Source organism: Neopsephotus bourkii, unplaced genomic scaffold, assembly GCF_033783945.1.
Source record: "Neopsephotus bourkii isolate Nb327-2 ecotype Australia unplaced genomic scaffold, CSIRO-AGI_Nbou_v1 NB_168, whole genome shotgun sequence".
Classification (NCBI taxonomy): Eukaryota; Metazoa; Chordata; class Aves; order Psittaciformes; family Psittacidae; genus Neopsephotus; species Neopsephotus bourkii.
This window is the reverse complement of record NW_026900684.1, coordinates 12806560-12823405: the sequence shown is the minus strand read 5'-3', so window position 1 is coordinate 12823405 and position 16846 is coordinate 12806560. Positions and strand designations below refer to the sequence as shown.

General features: G+C 37.4%; 1 protein-coding gene across 1 annotated transcript in view; it reads left to right on the top strand.

Moving 5' to 3' along the window:
- The window catches only part of CPE (carboxypeptidase E), a 56989-nt gene that overhangs the window by 24624 nt on the left and 15519 nt on the right, over positions 1-16846 (top strand). The window contains exon 2 of the mRNA XM_061373150.1: positions 15037-15233. Coding sequence (XP_061229134.1) covers positions 15037-15233 — 197 coding nt within the window. The remainder of the gene's footprint in view (positions 1-15036; positions 15234-16846) is intronic.

Below are 16846 nucleotides of genomic sequence, written 5' to 3'. Positions count from 1 at the left end.
TAGGGCATTTTTGCAGTGAAGATCCATGAGAAAAGAGCTATTCAGTACAGCTGTCCAGTCTTGTAAAAAATGTTATAACACCACTCTTAAAGTTTTGTTTAGTGGAAACATATTAGCAATTGCAGTGTAATGGCAAGTGAGTGCTATGTATTTTTGTCTTCTGTCAATATTCACTTGCTTTTATGCTATTTGTGCAGCGAGCTTTCAGTTTGTACTACCTTGTTTTTCTTACACAAACCTGTCAGTTTCTTCATTTTTTATTGCATAGGGAAATGAACTTTTCTTTAAGAAAAAATGTACTCATATTTAGTTTCTTACTTGAGCTAAATGTTGCTTATTCTGCCTGTTGGAACCAGATGATCTTAAGGTCCTTTCCAACCCTAACTATTCTATGATTCTATGATTCTATTTTGTAGGTTTCTTTGAGTCCAGACGCTTGGAGCATCATTTAGGATTGATACTCTATTTTGTTGGTGTTAAGACATTAACTGCTAAAATATTAGTAAATGTTAAAATATTAATTTGTACTTCTGAGTCATAAATGGTCACTTCTACTGCCTCCTTAGCAAACCTTCAAACTACATTCTTTGCATTTGCTCCTGTGGTGACATCTGTGGTAGCAAAAAAGTTCCCCACAACAGCGTCAGAGGCCATGATTTGATGACCTTTTTCAGCTCTCTCCATAATATTTACTTTTGTCACCACAGTTTCTAATGATAAGGGAGGAAAAAGGGTTAATGAGGTCTATGGTAAGCTCATCACCTGCCTGGTGCTTGCCATATGCTACTATTCTCTTTCCTTTTGCTTAGCTTGCACCTTCTCGTGGAGTGTTTGTTCAGTGGCAGCACAGTTGTGTTTGTCTTGTCGTTGAGTCTGTTCAGGATTAGTGATAATAGCATTAATCCTCATATGGAAAGTCTCGCACTGCTGGAGTGGCAGCTTTGAGTAACCCTTTTAAGATCCCTTGCATAGCTTCCTTCATTGTGACTATCCCTTGTAATCATGCTTGTGTATACGTTGGGAAAGAAGGCTGTTGGCTCTGACAGTTTTATAAAAATGCTTGTTGTTTAGTGAGCAGCTCAGTAAACTGTACAGATTTATTCATATTTCTGTATAAGACTCAAGCCACTCAACATTGACAAGCAATATAAAGTAGGAATCTGTCTTTTTCTGGGGAAAAAAGAGTCAGACTTTTTTTTCCTGGTTGAAAAGAGCTGTAAGCCAAAGCATGAACTGCTCATAACTGGTGTAAATAATGTGTAACTCAGAAAGCCTGATAAATTGTGGTACACAGTGTTGTTTTAGCTTGACAGTCCATAAGTTATGACAGAACATCATCTTGATGGAAGTCTAGAAGCTGTTCCTAATAGGGTACTTAAGGTTCCTGAAATTGTAGTTTTTTTTCTTTTGGTTTGGGTTTTTGTTGGTTTGTTTTTTTCTTGTCATAAAAGACTTAGGTTTGCCCTCATATCCTGCTTTGCTTGGCATGTTGAGTTGATTATTTGGACCTATCAGGGGGCTTCTGAATAGTGTGGGATGTGGTAACAGCATTGTTCCCAGTGTAAAATACTTTATGAACAAACCTTGGGTTCGAGTTTGTTGCTTTCATGGGGTTGCAGCAGTAGGCTACTGTGTCCGGTGGGGGAAATCAAGATCTACTCTGAGAGCCTAGCACACATTTGCTCCCAGCATAGCCTTATTGCCAAGGGCTGCTTTGTTTCCCCTCTGTAAAAAAAATGTCATTCTCTAACACCAAAGAGTTTGAAATAGTTGTCTTAGCATAACAGAAATATAATATAGATACAATTTTACATTCTGTCTGCCTTTTTAAGCAAAATAAGAGAAGAAAGGTTTAATGTTGTATTAACCTTGGTGTGCTTTTCTACAGTCGGTTACCAGATAGCATTCTGCACAGTAGACAGTGAAGCACCAACACCTCCCCACAACTGTACTCTATACACACCTTTTCTAGTAGCTTTTCAGGTAGTGTCATGATTCTAAATTTCATACTGCCTGCTGCAAGATGGAATTCTTGAGCTTGTATAAATCTGTTGGTACATACCTAGTCTGAAGAGAAGACATCAATGAAAACAAGCCACCTGGAGAATTTTAACATGAAAAGTTCATTAGTTTTCTAGGTTCCACAACTGCAAAGAAAATATCTTTGCAAAAAAAAAGTTTTAAGACCACCTATATTTTTTTTAACCCCCAGATAATTTATTAATAGGTGAAAAGTTTTTGCTTTAAAAAACCAGAACAAATAAAAGCTAAATGTGGACAGAAGCAAATATGGAAAAATTGCATCTACAAAGAAATTTTTCCTTTTTCCTTATACTGGCAAACTCTTGAGCATATGCCTTCCAGACTAATGCCTCTGATCCTAATATGCTGTAAGTAAGCATATACTTAATGTATAGTTAAATTCCTAAATAAAGGGAAAAGATGATAAAATTGGGCTCTCGAGGGATTTTCAATGGTAGGTTTTGCTACTGGTGAAGTTAAAAGGGAAGATGTCTTTATTTTATGAATATAGAAATTCTTATGGTTAGAAGAGCTGTATCACATCAAGTATCACTGGGTTGTTTTGGGGAGAAAAGTATTGTTCCTACATGATGGTTTAGTATCCTGTCTTGGTGAGTATTATCTCCTGGCTGCTGTCTCTCAGATGTGTTGCCTTTCATTAGGTACAGTCTTAAATAGGCAATATGATAATCGGTCCCTTTGCTTTCCTGTTTCTGTGTTCCTATAACCTGAACATAATTTTTTAGATTATTTTACATTTTGTAATTAACCTTTCTTTCTTTATAGCTTAGCAGGCCACTGGAAAAAATATACTAAAACATGCTTTTGGCAGTCATCACACTGTGATTATGAAAGTTAAACCCATAAGTACATGTAAAATGCATTTAAATAAAGAAATATAAATATGTATAAAACGAAGAAATAGAAAATATGGCAAAGACTGGATAGCTAATATTTTATGAAGCAATCCAAGCAGCTTTAAGTTTGTATTTAAATGTGAAAATATAATAATTTGATAAAAAAGGCTTTTCCTTCAAATTATTTGATGAAATAAGAAAACTACTGAATCATAAGGTGCAAGAAGGATAATGTAGACAGGGAATTTCAGGTCACTTTCTAAAGGGTTCAGTTTCTTTCTCCCTTGAAATCATATGGGTTTGATTTTGTTTGTGGACTGTGCCAAATCTGTCTTCTCATCTGATTTTGAATATCTGCCAATGCAGTTTCTTTAATTAAAATTAGAAGCATGCTTTAGATCTAAGAAGATGTTAGCAAACAGAAATGGGAAAAATATTTTCATGACCTGGGGATGACCTCCTTGGTGTCGAAGTCTCTTAATGAGGGGTGTTGGTTTGGATCTGTAGGATGTACATGTCCACATGCACACACAGTAGTAGAAAAGTACTTATATACATCCAGAAAAGATTTTGCATCCTCACTACTTAGTACTGTTCCTCAGTTGTTTGTTGAATTACTGTCCTTGGATTAAGAGCTCATCAAATGCATATTGGATCAGGCACCACATCATCTTCCTATTCAATTGGAATAATTATTTCCTAGATTCCCTTTCATCTTCATTAGAGAGTTTTTTCTTTCCAAAAAGCCTCAGATGTCTGAAACTTCAAAGAGAAAATATTGTTGTAGGGCTTCTCAGGAGATGCCTTTTGGCTGCATTATGCTTTCCTCTGTGGGCTGGCTAGTCAGATACTTCATGGAGTCTCTACCCATGAAGAATAACAGTATGTATGAAAAAAGTAATTTCAATCATTTGTTAATAAAGATGCCAAATGCATGAAGCAAGCTTTTTTTAAAGTGACAGACTGTATTATACCGCTTCATTGTACCTTGCCAGCCTTCTACATCTGCATAAAATGGAGATAAAAGGCAATAAATCTGGAAGATAAGGCACGGTTTTTCTCCCTTTTGCTCCTTTAATATTGGTCTGAATTACAGAAGTATGGCAAAATATTTCAGCTCCTAGTATCTTATTGCACATAATGAAAAATATAAATGGATACACAGGATTCATGTTGAATACACTCAAACTGATGCCAGATACCACTGGTACGAGTAACAAAAGACCTTTGGGCTCTTATTGGAGGAATCCAAGGAATTCACCCTTGGATAACATATACATTTTCACTGACATGATGTTTCCTCCTGCACTGGTGGGAAGGAGCTTGTCTCATGTGCTGCTAGTAACATGAAAGAGAAATAAGCTTCAAGTGAGATGAAAGGGATCACAGAAGATAGATTTGCTTTTTGTATTGCTCAGAGGAATCAATAATTAGTGCTAGGAAGAGCTACTTGCTTTCTGATCCTGCTGGTCACTGCACTTTAATGGGACATACTAGAAGCATGGTGGGTGTAATTGTAGAAAATGGCTATTTTTCACCCTTTCACGAGGAATGTGCCTTGTTGCTTTGAACTAACTTTTATGCTTGCACTTAGAATGAACCCTAGGTAGGTTCATTATATATCAAATAGCGCAAAGCTCTATTGCTATACATAGTGCTCATTACAAAATAAATACTTAATTGCTCAGCTGTTGGCTTACTGTTTGTTCTTATAGATGATGTTCAAGGACAGGATTGCAATTTCTGTTGTCTTTGACTGTAGACTGCATGGACAACAGGTACCTCTCTCCTTTCTCCTAAAGCAGAGATTCCTATTACTCTTTATAGAGAGAAAACGCAGTGGAAGCTCTGAGCAAAGCTGAGAAGATACCAAGCTTTTATATTTGTTCCCTATATGAGGAAATAATTTGTCTGGTTTGAGGACACTAGGATATGAGGCCCTGAGCAAACCGAAAAGCCATTACAGATTGTTAAACATTTGTTTCTATCTTATAAAGGTGTTCTGGATCTTCACAGTTATATAGCTATGCAGTGACTTGCACGGTTGGGGTCAGTATCCATATGGGATTTTTTGTTTGGAGGTGCCTCATCTAAAGGCAAAACATCTCTTGAATGCATTCTGGATTCACTCTCGTCTGCTGTTGAGACAAAGGATCTGTCTGGTTCGGTCATTTCCATCATTATTCTTGAGTCAACAAGCTGTTAAATGATTCAGTTCTTCCTCTTACGCACCAAGCCTGATTTTATTAGCCTCTGCACCAGTTTAGCTTCCTTTCCTTCTACTGTGTTGCTAGGAATCATCAACTTATTTATTTAAATGTTTAAGATGATGGGGGGGGGGCATTTTCTAAAGGGTATCTATATTTCAAACATATGTGAATGTGAAGGGATAGACCCCCTCCAAGCACCCAGGCTTGCATTTCTACCTACACGGACTATAAATAAATCATTAAGGTACAATACCAATTTTAAATAAAATTTTACATATCACTGAAAAATTCTGAAGCTAAGTGTTGCAGCGCTTGTGGGTGTAGTGTTGCACTACCAATCCTGATCACTCTCTACCCACTTTCACTGTTTTCTTCTGCGTCATGCCGACCTGATTTAACCATTGCTCTCTCAAGAACAAGCACAATCAAGATTTACTGCTGGTTATCGCGTAGCATTTATATCTTAAATGCAGAAACTTGTGAGAGTATTAACTGCTAAAATCAGGCTGGAGGTGAAGTACAACAGAAGAACAGATCTCAAAAAGCAATTTTTTCATCAGGGCTTCACAAAGTTTGCCAGGCTTTTAAGCCTACAATGCAGCTGCATTTTTTTCTGCAACCCCCCAACTTCTAAATGATAAAATTATTTTTTTAGTTGTTTTTTTTTTAAATTATTTATACCAGAAGGGTGATGCTGGTATAGTACTGGGGCTAAAAGAAGCTATTTGGGTATTTGTCAGTTTCTGAGGATATTGACATAAATCAGGTCATTTATGTTCTGACGTAAACGGTGTCCTTTGTTAGTCATCATAAATCAATATTCATTTTGTTTTGTTTTTTTTTTTTGCACAAAGGACCAAGATAACAGCTTAATTGGTTAATGAGCTTTTGCACTCTGCTTGTTTTTCTTATGTAATTTATTTTAAAAGGGCATTTTATAACATTTTGAAATCCATGGCAAATAATCTTAGATGCTAAAATCAATAAATATTAGAGCTCATCTAAGCAAAAGAACCTAAATAAATATGCCAGTGCAAAACAAATTCTGTAACATGCTGGCTACACAAGGGACTTGTTACAGATGTACATTTGTAGGGGGATTTTATCCATCTCCATCTGTTAGCAATGACCAATATACTTCAACGTCATCTGTCTGAATCACAGATCTGCAGCCCACAGTGTTTTTTCATACAGTGTGAGATTGTGACTAAACAGCAGTGGAATAAAACAATGCTCCAGTTACCAGTAAAGGAGCATGCAGTACGCGTAGCCTTGGTGAAGTAACGAATACCATTTCAATGCCTCGGAAAGACTCCTGGAAATCAAGGGAGGAAGTCTGGAGACTTACTACTAGTTATTCCTAGACCCTTAGGTACAGAAAGTATTTCCCAAGGAGCCAGAACATCCTTGTGATGGGAATTGTAATCCCTTTCAGTCAAATAGCTCTCCTCTATGGAGGAAAAACTGAAGAGTTTTGCTAGGCGAAGATTAACTCTGTGAGTGCACTTCCCTTGCACACACTGGTGCAGCCTAGGGCCCAAGGTAGTGAAGCCCCAAAAGCTATCCTAGCTTGATTTCCTCTTGAAACATGGCCTTGCAGTGAGTACTGGTGCATGACGCTACAGAGTAGAAACTGTAGCCTGACTTTGCTCCCTCAGCCTTTTTTGTTATTTGCTTTGTGCTCTGGGCACTGCTGGGGAAATCACAGTGAACATCATTTCCAGCCTGGAAATAGTCCCTGAGCAAGCTCCTGTCTGTGCTCTTGTGCTCTTGGCCACCCATTTAGCAGAGGGAAGCCACATGACAATGTCAAATTGAGCATGTATAACTTATTGGAAAAGAGTTAGCTTTTCATTGACTTATTGTTTGTTTCCAGTAAAAAGAAAGAACTTACTTCTCTTTTTTCACCTTATTTGTCCAGCATTTCTGCCTACCCTGTTTGACTTTAGAGTCTTGGATCTGGATATAAATGGGTTACTTCTGACTTTTATTTCTTCTCTTCAAGAAATTAGTATGAGGAAAAGCAGAACCCAAATGTGTCCCCTGCTGGCAGCAGGCATTTGAACTAGTTTAGTTTGAAATTTTCCGTGTAATTGTTGCATGCAAAAGGAGTAAGATAGATGAGCTTAGTCCTTTTGAAGTGCTCTGATGGTTGGCAAGAACTTCCATAGTTGAAGTGAAAAAGCTGATTCTAGAGTTTGCTGAAGAGAGAAAGCTTGTTAAGTGAACTTGATGATGAACCATCATAAATACGTATCTAAATTATGTATCAACTTTCCTTTCGTTAGAAGGTCTACTTGATATATTGAAGGATTAAAGAAAAAGTAGCTTTGCTCTATGTGCCAACAAAAACTTGAGTGATACAGTGAGTGCCTTTGAAATGAAAATTCACTTGGTTGCACAGGGTTATAAATGGAAAATCTCCCACTCTTACTGAGCATAGTAGAAAAGATGAATTAAATCACAGCGGACATAGAGTCGCTTATGACATCTCTGTACTGTCAGTGTCATTCACAAAGAACCCCAAGGTATGTTTTGGTCTGTTTTTTTTTTTTTCTTTCTAGCACTGAAAGCAAAAACTGGGAGGTGAAAAAACTGTACCTGTCTTGTACTCTGCCACAGGCTGGTAAGGGTGGTTGTGGTGGGTTGACCCTGGCTGGACACAAGATCCCCACTGAAGCCACTGTCACTCCTCTGCTCATTAGGACAAAGGAGAGAAAATATAACGAAAGGCTCATGAGTGGAGATAAGGACAGGGAGAGATCACTCACCAGTTTCCATCACAGGCAGAACAGACTCTACTTGGAGTAATTATTTTATTACCAGTAATGAGAAATAAAAGCAAACCTTAAAACATCTTCACCCCCACCCCTCCCTTCTTCTCAGAATCAACTTCACTTCTGATTTTCTCTACCTCCTGCTCGCCAACAGCACAGTGAAACAGGGAATGGTGGTTGTGGTCAGTTGATCACACATTGTCTCTGCTACTTCTTCCTCCTCAGGGGGAGGACTCCTCACACTCTTTTCCTGCTCCAATGTGGGATCCTTCCCACAAGCCACAGCTTTTCATGAATTTCTCCAACGTGGATCCTTCCCATGGGCTGCAGTTCTTCACAAACAGCGTGGGTGCCTTCCACAGGGTGTGGTCCTTCAGGAACAGATCCTGTGGGGTCACAAGTCCTGCAGCAAACCTGCTTCAGGATGTGCCCCTCTCTCCATGGGGTCACAGGTCCTACCAGGGCCCTGCTCCACTATGTAATTCGCACAGGGTCACAGCCTCCGTTGGGGCTCTTTTCCCTGCTCTGACGTTGGATCCTCCATGGGCTACAGGTGGATATCTGCTCCACAGTGGACCTCCTTGGGCTGCAGAGGCACAGCCTGCCCCCACCATGGCCTTCACCACAAGAGGATTTCTGCTCTGGCATCTGAAGCACCTCATCCCCTCCTTCTGCACTGACCTTGCTGTCTGCAGAGCTGTTTCTCTCACATATTCTCACTTCTCTTTCCAGCTGCAATTGCTCATGCTGAGTAGCTTCCCCCTCCCTTCTTAAATATGTTAGTCTTACTACCATTGCTGATGGGCTTGATCAAAACCTTGTCATGCAAACCCAATACATTGGTTCAGGGCAGTTCATTTAATGTTTGGTTTTTTAGTGTAGTTGAGCTATACTTGTTGCTGTAATTCTGTAATGAATTCTGTAAATGCAAAGTCCTATTTGGTTTTTCTAGAGCCTGAAAAATGCAACTGATCATAAAACTGATCTAGTTAATACAGTTGTATATACAGATGATTATTTGTTACTTTGAATATTATAATGTTTTTTTAAATCTGCTTTGACCTTCAGAGAGTTTTTTTAACACGTTTACACAAAATGAGAGTTTTGTGCATATCACCTTTCAGTGATTCTTGTTAAGTTAAAGGTTTTGATTAAATAACTAAACATGTTTTGCTTTACAAATGATTTCTTATGATTTAAAGAATCATCATCAATTCAACTGGATAATGCCATCAGTTTCTGCGCAGTAGCACAAATCTGGGGCAAAACCTGTTCTACTCTCTGGTAAAGCAAGTGGGCTTAGGTGAAATACTGGTCTCTGTGCGGCATTGTGCCACACTTCAGTGCGAGCACAGGGTATTGTGGAAAGATCAACATAGATATGTGCCAACAAAGTGTTGTAGGTGGCGATGCAGGAGATGAGCAGATGCTTTGCCCACTTCTCGTAGGAGGCTCTGCCAAGTTCTGTCACTGCAGGGGTGAGAGTGGGCTGTTGGAAATATGAAGAAAGCATCGAGTCATGCAGAACTTTTTGGTGGAAATAACTGTCTTGAGCATGATGTTATCTGTCTGGAGAATTGAATTTCCAACACAAAGACATATAAGTTCGTAGTTTGAAGTCCAACTGACAGACTTTGTACTCAGTAGAATGGAGATCACATCTTTGTATGTGTCAAGGCCAGAAGAAACATAGCTGTTCTTTGTGAACGTTCACTACAAGTTTAATGTGCTGTACAGACTTTTTTGTTAACTTTATTTTTAAGCAGTACTGTACAAATAATTACGAAAATTTCCAGAAAGAGCTTGAGGCCACTTTTGAATCATGGCTGCTCAAAAATGCATGCATTTTCTTGAAGCAGGAGATCGCCAAAAGGTCCTTGATTTTCTTCTACTCGTTTTCTTCTCAGTGTATTTTCTACCAGTTGATAGCAAGAAAGATTGGATTTTTTCAAAGGCCTTTAGTGTTGACCTGTTTCTGCTTTCATGTAAGCCACCCCTGAAACTTCCAGTAGTTTCTCTTTCTGTTAGGTTAGACCAGTGATACATCTTCATCCTGTCACCCTAAAATTATATAAGGCCTACACAGTGATTTGGAAACTAATACTGTACATTGTGGTTCTATGTTTCAATGCCATTTTCACACAAGTTATGGAGATCAACATTTCTGTTGAAATACTGTTGAGGCAGATTGCAGACATTTAGTTTGCAGGGTGTTAAAATGTAAATTTTTTAATTTCTTCACTTTCCCATCTCACCTTCTCATTTACTTTATTCTTTCCCTCTTTCTGCTTTCATATTCAAAGGAGAAACTCATTTTCTTTGGTTTTCCACATAGTTGGTCTCCAGAGAATTTCTTTCTTTTTAAGATGCTAACAAAAATGTGAAGCATCAGAAAGCCTTCAGTCACATTTAATGAATGAATTTCTTGCCAGGAAGGGTTCTGAGATTTTCCATGCCATTTATCTACAAGAAAAACGTATTGATTGCCATGAAAAATGGCAAGCAACTGTAGGTAGTCAAAACCACTTAGTCTTACTCCTTCAGGAACATTGTTGGCTTTTCCTTAAAGAAACACAGGAAAGCAGAAGATGGATGCTAGTTTTTAAGGGTATTTGATCCTGATTTGCAGAACAGTTCATTAAACACTTAAATTTCCCAGTAGTTAATTTTTTTTCTTATATACAGCTTGCACTTCCATGAGTGAAATACTGTGCATTTTAAGGTTAACTGCTTGACACTGGATCATGAAAAGTAGCATGACATTACCTTGACTCCTAGTATATATGATTAGTAGGTGCTAAACTTTTTGTCCCTATGTTTTAGAAAATTACTGTCTTTACCGCATAAACACAGCCTGACCTGAAAATGGCAGTAGTTTGTCATCTCTAATTGGATGATCTGTCTAGTATTAGTGATGTACATACTGTTCCTAAGAAACTGCAGAAGACCTTAGCTGGCAGTAACTACAGAAGCAAATGGTGACATTTCACAGTGTTTGTCAGGAACCAGAAAGGCATGACATTTTAAAGTACTTTTTCCTCAATCGTTCATCTGGTTGTAATGAACCACACAGTCCATCTAAGGGCAAAATAAAAGGCCTTCTAAAAGCCTTAATGATGCGATGGCTTAGGTTTCACCAGAGTTACTCTGGTATTTATAAACTTGGTTGCTGTGTTTCATTTCTTATGACTTGCCCAGAAAGGTGGTAGTATCCACTATTCATTTGTTATCACAAACCTCTGAGCTGAAATTACGTGTAAGCATTTATAAATATCATACATTGTTACACAAGACATACTTTTGCTGTTGTGGATGTGATTATCACTTGTCAGGATATATTGTCAGAAAATTAACAAAATTCATTAAATAAGAATTTTAAATATTCAACCAACAGAAATGTTCATTTGTGTTTATCATGTCTTGGACCATGGGAATCCTTTAAAACAATTTTACTTTTTTGTGTGTGGGTCAATTAAATGAGAAAAGCCAGTTACGTTTCTTCAGTTCTGCAGTGGTACAGAAGTGTTTCTACTGGTTTGAAGAAACTGTTTAAAAGTTCTTCATCAAATTGACATTTACGGAGTCTTTTTAATAATAAAAAAATAAATGTGAGGCAATTATAGTGTCAGAATCCTATGAAGGGTGATTAAGGTCTGCATTAAATGGCTCATGTAGGATTAATGGGAAGAGCTGCTCTTCCCCTTGCTAAGTAGCATGCTAGCAACAGGTGGCCAAAGGCTGTTTTTCCAGTGAAGTGGGCCATTTGCCAGAGAAGCCGGAAGCTTGTAGAAATGGTGTGGCAGGATGTATTCAGTGAACAGACCAAGGAACCCAGGAAGTGTTAAGACTTAAGGACCAGGTGGCTGGCATCCTCTGTGTTTGAAGTATCTTTGTTAGTGATGCAGTGGAGTAGGAGTTGGTTCCATCAGGAGCCAGAGTTGGCCTGTGATGCAAGGCTGCATTGCAGTTATTCACTGAAGCTCAAGCAGCTGGGCTGGCTTAACTTGGCCAGCAGAGTGATGGGTGTTTTTCTGTTGGCTTCAGCTAGCAGTCTGCTCTCCAGCTTTGGACACTGTCCTGCATAAAGAAATGATTAGGAAAGAAGTTAGGTAAAAGCAACTCAGAAAAAAAGGTTTTCAGAAATAACAGAAATAAATTCAGAAATAAGGCTTCATTAACTGCAAAGTCATACCAGCAGATAGTAGCCTGTGGAAGATCCCTCAGCTTTTTGTGCACTGTGATAACTAATGACTTTGGCAGAATTATCCCTTTTTCCAGAATGGATTCTCTGACTTTGCCCATGATGAGCAAGGACATCTAATGACTGAACTGCTAGCTCCTTCACAGCCAGCTGAAATAAACTGTAAAAGCGGAGTTGTTTCTCTTGAAGCAGCTGCAAAGTTTAGATATGAGAAAGACCCATTTTTCCATTGTTCCTTTAGATGTAAATCACACGGATGAAATGATGAAGAGTTTTCCTAAAATTGTCAGATACAGTCTGAAATTCAATATCTTCTGCTATTGAACAGAAATTCAGTATTTCTTTGATTACTGTGCCCACAAGTAAGGAAATGGGCAGGGCTAGGTGGGGGCTGGCAGAGTATAGTTCTCATGCATATGGACTGCACAGCCTTGTTCTCTGCAGCCTTAGTATTATTAGGAGATGCAGTTCTTTGCTTCAGAGAAAGGTATAAGAAAATGCCTAGGGTAGCTAAAATATGAATACAGAGTTAATTTTTGAAGCAGGGCTGTTACTTGGCTCTCCCTTTTCATTAGGCTGCATTTTCATTTAGACCAGTATTTTAGCTTTTGGCTTGCTAGCAGAACTTGGAGTTCTGCTGACACCTTGCTGCCAACTGGATTCTTTGAATACTGGTTTTACGTTTTGTGTTATAAGGAATGTTATTTTTTTTTAATCAGTCTAAAAATGGTCATTGTTCCCTTTCACACTTAAAATCACTGTCTCTTGTTTAGTGGTGTAGGGAAATGCTGCTTTCCAGTCCAGTTCCTTTGTGCCATAATGGTTGGTGTATTTGACTGTCCTTTATTATTCTTCCTAAGGAAAATGGGGCTGATATCTTCAATTACTTTTCATAGGAAAAACTTTCTGTATTTCCACTGAGTCTATTTTTGCATCTTCCTAAACCTCTTTTATCTTTTAATGCTCTTTTGAGATGCATCATTACCACTGAAGATATGCTGTAGACGAAGCCGTTCTCTTGGTTCACTATAGAACCCTTCCGTAATTGTTTCCATGAACTCTTCTAAACACTCTTAATGATTCTTTGGGGAGGGGGCTAAGCAAAACTCTATGTCAAACATATGTTTCTATTTCTTCCTTTGAACCAGGCCTTGAAAATTAAAGTGGGAGAGAAAAATAGGTGATTAATGCAGAGGGCTGGGAATTCGGAGAAATTATTTCTCTTTCAGGCTTCCTTAGTGATGTCTTAGGGAAAACCACAAGTACAAAATGCAACCGTGTTCATATTTACCACAATAATACATTTACCTGTTAGCTTGTGAGCTCTTTTCCTATAAGTAACATGCCAATATACATATACATGAGTATTCTAATTATGAATATATGTGATGCATAGTGCTGTGTATTTTATTAAAAAAGATCTATCTATTTTAAGGGGATCAGGTTGATTGCATGGTCTGAACACTCTTGATGATTAGACATCTTGCATTCCCTAGTATTAATAGACAAGAAGAAGCAGTAAATAGGAACTCAATGCCTAAAGAGAAAATAGAGGTGTTTAGTCACAGTGATGGCATTGTGTGTATCAGATAAAATTAAGCTATTTCAGTGAAGCCAGAAAACTTCTCAACCTATCTGGCAAAAAATTTCAGGGATGAATCTATATGTACAAAACCATCTTAGCTGGAAGGAAAGAAGTTACAGTATTAATAGCACTCTGCTAACATCTTACCACTGGATTAAGGTTAACAAGCACAAACTGAAGAGTCATAAGTAGATATGGCTCTGTGCTTGATTAGCAGTTATTTAGGTCTCATTTGTGTAAAGCTCTTCCTGGCTTCAGTTTGTTCCTGAAACAGTGCTAAAGGCTATCATAAAATGCGTTTAAAACCTAGTCAGAGAATATTATCAGCAGAACGTTTGGTTAAAGCTGTAACCGCAGAAAAGCTGCATTTAAAAAGGAAAAGGATAAGGAACAACTCAGAAAACAGTATATTCTTTATTGCAGTTCCAGGACACTCCCTTTAATCTTATTCAAGTATTTACGTGTATCCTAAAACTTATCTGGAATCAGGGCTCAAAATGTAATCTTTTAAAAGCTAAATCCTTCCATATTTTGTGTGATTTTTATGTCCATGGTCATGAGAATGAGACTAATGAGCAATTGGGAAAATTGGTTAGCATATTTACATGTGTTCTCTCAATATAGAGTATATATTGAATGCATATTACACATTGAATATTATATATTACTAATATGATATATATTAAATCAACATTAAATATATGCATAAATATTCAATGTATTCCATTAATATACTGGGATATTTACGTATATATTTAATACTGGACTGTTTATTGCAGTGTTAAATGGGAATGATTAATTGTATGAGTTAAGTTATTGCACTTGTATGAGTTAAGTTATTGCACTTGCTTCACAAATTCTGAGCTATATCTGCAAAGTATTTGCTGAATAAGATTGTTCAGATCACTAGGATCAACAGCTGTTTGCTGACATTTACAGAATTGCATTTTAATGCAAGTATAGTTGGATAAGCTTAACCTTATATTGAAGGCAACATTAAAGATAAGAAGTTCTGTTAGCTTATGTATTTGAAACCTACCTAATGGAGACACTCTTTTGCAGTGTTGAGACATCAATTGTGTAAGATCTCAACTACTCAATAGTAGTGTTAATAGCAGTGTTAAGCATTTATTTTGGCATACTGTATTGCCCTCTGGTATTCTTTTTCTACCTTTGCCAAACAGGTGAATATAAATTACTGTTTGTTCAGCCAGAGTTTATTAAAACACTAAATCTACATTTCTGAAGGAAGTTTGTATCTTTCTGGGGATCCTGTGGCCAGTTGTAGTGATAGTGGTACCCATACCTCGGGTGTGCTCTGTGATCCAGCCAATGGGTGATTTTTATATGTTCGTCTAAGACATGTTCTTCCTTCTTCTTGCAGGAGAACCAGAATTTAAATATGTTGGGAATATGCACGGAAATGAAGCCGTCGGGAGGGAGTTGCTCATCTTCCTGGCTCAGTACTTGTGTAATGAATACCAGAAAGGAAATGAAACTATTATCAACTTGATCCATAGTACACGTATCCATATCATGCCATCTTTGAACCCAGATGGCTTTGAGAAGGCAGCATCCCAGGTTTGTAAGACTACATATATAAGAATTGTTATCAACATCTGTACCAACCTTAGAACATATTAATGACAACTTAAATTAGCAGTTTCACAGATATGTGAAATCTTGGTGGTTGTTGAATGGAACAACGTAACTTAAGTATTTGCTAATAGTACAGTAGGCTTGTTCTGTTTAACAAGGAGGATTTTATGCTTGGATTTTCAACAAACACCAGACTCTCTTGTGAGTTTACTGTATTTTAAAATATGTGTTTATGTTTCATGCATATTCTTTCATTGACTGAATTTCTATTCAGTTCATTAACTGAACTTCTTCCTAAACAGCTAACTTCTAGTAATACATGATGTTTCAAAAGTGGTAAAAAAGGGAAGGTTGATATTTCCTTTAAAAAATTCCTCATGTAACTGCACATACATGGATTATTCACACTCATCAGAGCTTGATCCCAAAACAAGTAAACTTTGAGACCCATCTTTTCAACATGAAGAACTTTGATTCTAAATTTCAGGCAGGAGGTACTTTAATTAAGATATTTGTCAAGAAAATTTAGCATGTATTTTAGGATGATGACTCAGTCAGGAAACATGCAGTGTGTTTAGTGTATACTTAGAAATAGAGGGCAAATAGGACCCTGTTATATACAGCTTTTAGTGTGTACTATGTTCTAAACAAAAATGTTTCTTGTTTTAAAAGGTGTATTTATTTTTTTAAATAATATAGAAATGTTGGATCTTTTTATGTGACTACTTATTTATGATTAAATAAATAAAATCTTATTAAGAACTTTATCAAACTGATACTCACAAAGTCTTAAAAAACCCCCACAAAACCAGACCTCTTTTAAGCCATAGTTGGTCTTATGTCTCCCTCTCGTGGCAACGAAGCAGAAGCTATCATGAAGTTGGTGCATTATTTTACCTCGAAATCTCTGTAGAGATTCTGTAATAATATTTGAAACTTTTGCTCCTTAGTCAAAGTACATTTGTTTTTACATGGTTGCTTTACAAGTTACATATTGTTTATAATACAATTTGGTTTAGTGCCACTGTTATTATAACTTATAACTGTCTTGATCCTCTACATAGTGTGTAACAGTAGACTCAGTATACCCCAAGATTAAAACCAGTAACCAAACTAAACCTACTTTAAAATGTACTGAAAGCTTACAGAGACAAGTTAGGGACAGCTATGTTCTCTGAAGTCATTTCCTTAATGCAACCCAAAACCATTTTAGAGAATCAACTTGAAGAAAATACTTTACAAATATTGCCATTGAATCTTTATTCAGTGCTACCATTTCAGTGAACATACCTGATATTCGCCATAAGAATAAAAATCTCTGGTAAATAAAGTACTTCTTTACCCTCAAGCCATTTAGAGAAACTTTGAAATGAGTGAAAATGGTCCTTGTGGCTGGCTGATAAATCTACAGCTGTTCTGAGGCTCACTAAAATTTAGTCTATAATTCATGACCGTAGGCATGATGCAATGGGGAAAAGACAGCTCTCAGGGGAAAAACTCAGAAGACACCGAGAAATCTGATGTTGCTGGTAATTTTGCCCATCTTTAGTCTAGATCTGCCACTATGAGAATGATCCTCTCCTCCAAGACCCTCA